General features: G+C 54.2%; 1 protein-coding gene across 1 annotated transcript in view; it reads right to left on the minus strand.

The window, feature by feature from the left end:
- Nucleotides 1-314: 314 nt before the first annotated feature.
- The window catches only part of AXIN2 (axin 2), a 22,784-nt gene continuing 21,415 nt past the window's right edge, over nt 315-1,683 (minus strand). Inside the window, exon 10 of the mRNA XM_018573627.1 lies at nt 315-455. Within this exon, the coding sequence (XP_018429129.1) occupies nt 329-455 (127 nt within the window). The 3' untranslated portion in view covers nt 315-328. The remainder of the gene's footprint in view (nt 456-1,683) is intronic.

The following is a 1,683-nucleotide window of genomic DNA, read 5'->3' on the forward strand; positions in this document are numbered from 1 at the left end:
TCCACCTGGTGTCAGAGCAGATCATGGCGGAGGGTCAGTCTCTCCCGATGGATAAGCAGCGCGCTCCGCCAGGTCAATAAATATCAGACATTGCTCGGCGCGTCCATGAGCGTTCTCCGGGAGCTTCTTTCCAGGCGCTGCTCATAGCTGTTCTCGCTTCTCATACAATAAATAACCCAAAAGTTCATTTTATCTTCACAGATGCCCCTCCCCCCCCTCGTCCACCATGATAAAGTCTCTTCTTGTGGACGGAGTTGCGGCACCGCGCCGACACCAGGCGCCTCGGCCACCGATCTCTGTCCCTCCCGCTGGCCATGTGACCGGAGTGTCAGTCGATGCGCTCCACTTTACCCAGCACTCTGCCGTCATAGGTGGGGAGGATTGCGTCGTCCTCGCGGATCTCCTCGAAGACCGCGCCGCACTCGAATTCCTGGCTGGCCTTCTTAAAGTAATACCTGCGGGGGGAGAAGAACAGAGACATTGAAGGGGCCACCAATTCCCAGCCAATGACATCCAAACATCAATACTTGGGGCAGAACCTTCCAGAAAGGTCTCTTGTGGGGACAGATTCATAAAGAGGTTCCCGCGCTCATTGTGTCATGGTTGTGCAGGCTCTTGAATTAGCCCCCTGGGGGGCCACAAATGGAGGGCTTCGGGCTGGCTTGTTGTCACAGCTCACGATTCGGGATATTCGGAGGTCACGGCTGTGTACAAGCAGTAACATCGGATACGTGGAGTACAGGACACAGGCAGATTCAGAGATGACCGGGTAATATTCCGGCCAGAGCTGGGAGGACCCTCATATAACTCCTCCCCTTCCAGGAAATGGAGGATACAGGATGGAGGCTCCAGTGTCCTCTACTGGACTCCAAGAATCAGATGTTACTGGTAGGCCAAAGTTCCGATCTTCTGGATGGTACAGGACAGGACGCAGGCGATTCAGAGACGACCGGGATCTCCACAAGCAGTGGGAAGCACAGCAGAACGACCTCCAACAGGACCAAGAGGGGAACCCAACCCAGATAAACGCATGCTGCACCGTACAGCTGAAACTTATCACCTGCAAAGGCCCGGACATCCACCTGATAGAACGTAGAGAACGCATGAGCAGAAGACAAGCTGGTGGCCGTACAAATCTGCAACCTAGATAGCGGATACTGAAGGGGTGGAGCCTAACCCTTTGCAGAACGGGCCAGTACAATGACCTGTCTGATCCACCGAGAAACGGTGGAACAAAACGCAGGAAGTGCCCCCTCCCCCTCCAACATGCACACCGAGAGGTAAATCCGGATGACCCAAACCACATCCAAGGAATGGAGGGAAACCCTTCTGAGATGTTTCAGAGCAAGACAAAGAGATGGACAAGGTCCTGATTAAGGTGGAACAAGGACACAACCTACAGGCCTAGGAGAACCTTGTGAAGAACGAGGAATGGTTCCTTTCATGGCCAAGCTGCAGAAACCCTCCCAGGGAAAGTAATACGGACAAGGAGGACCACCCTCTGCATGAGACCCACCAGAGATGTATCTCAGATATGTTCACAGGGAGGTCTCTGCAGAGATGAAAGCACCGGTTGAGGTCCCACGGTGTCACTGGAGGGTGTTTGGGGGGAACACATGAGCGACCTTCTGTACAAAGACCTTTCCCACAGAATGAGAGGCCAGCGGAGGGAGAGAAAGGGAG

Source organism: Nanorana parkeri, unplaced genomic scaffold, assembly GCF_000935625.1.
Source record: "Nanorana parkeri isolate BGI_ZX_2015 unplaced genomic scaffold, ASM93562v1 scaffold2459, whole genome shotgun sequence".
Classification (NCBI taxonomy): Eukaryota; Metazoa; Chordata; class Amphibia; order Anura; family Dicroglossidae; genus Nanorana; species Nanorana parkeri.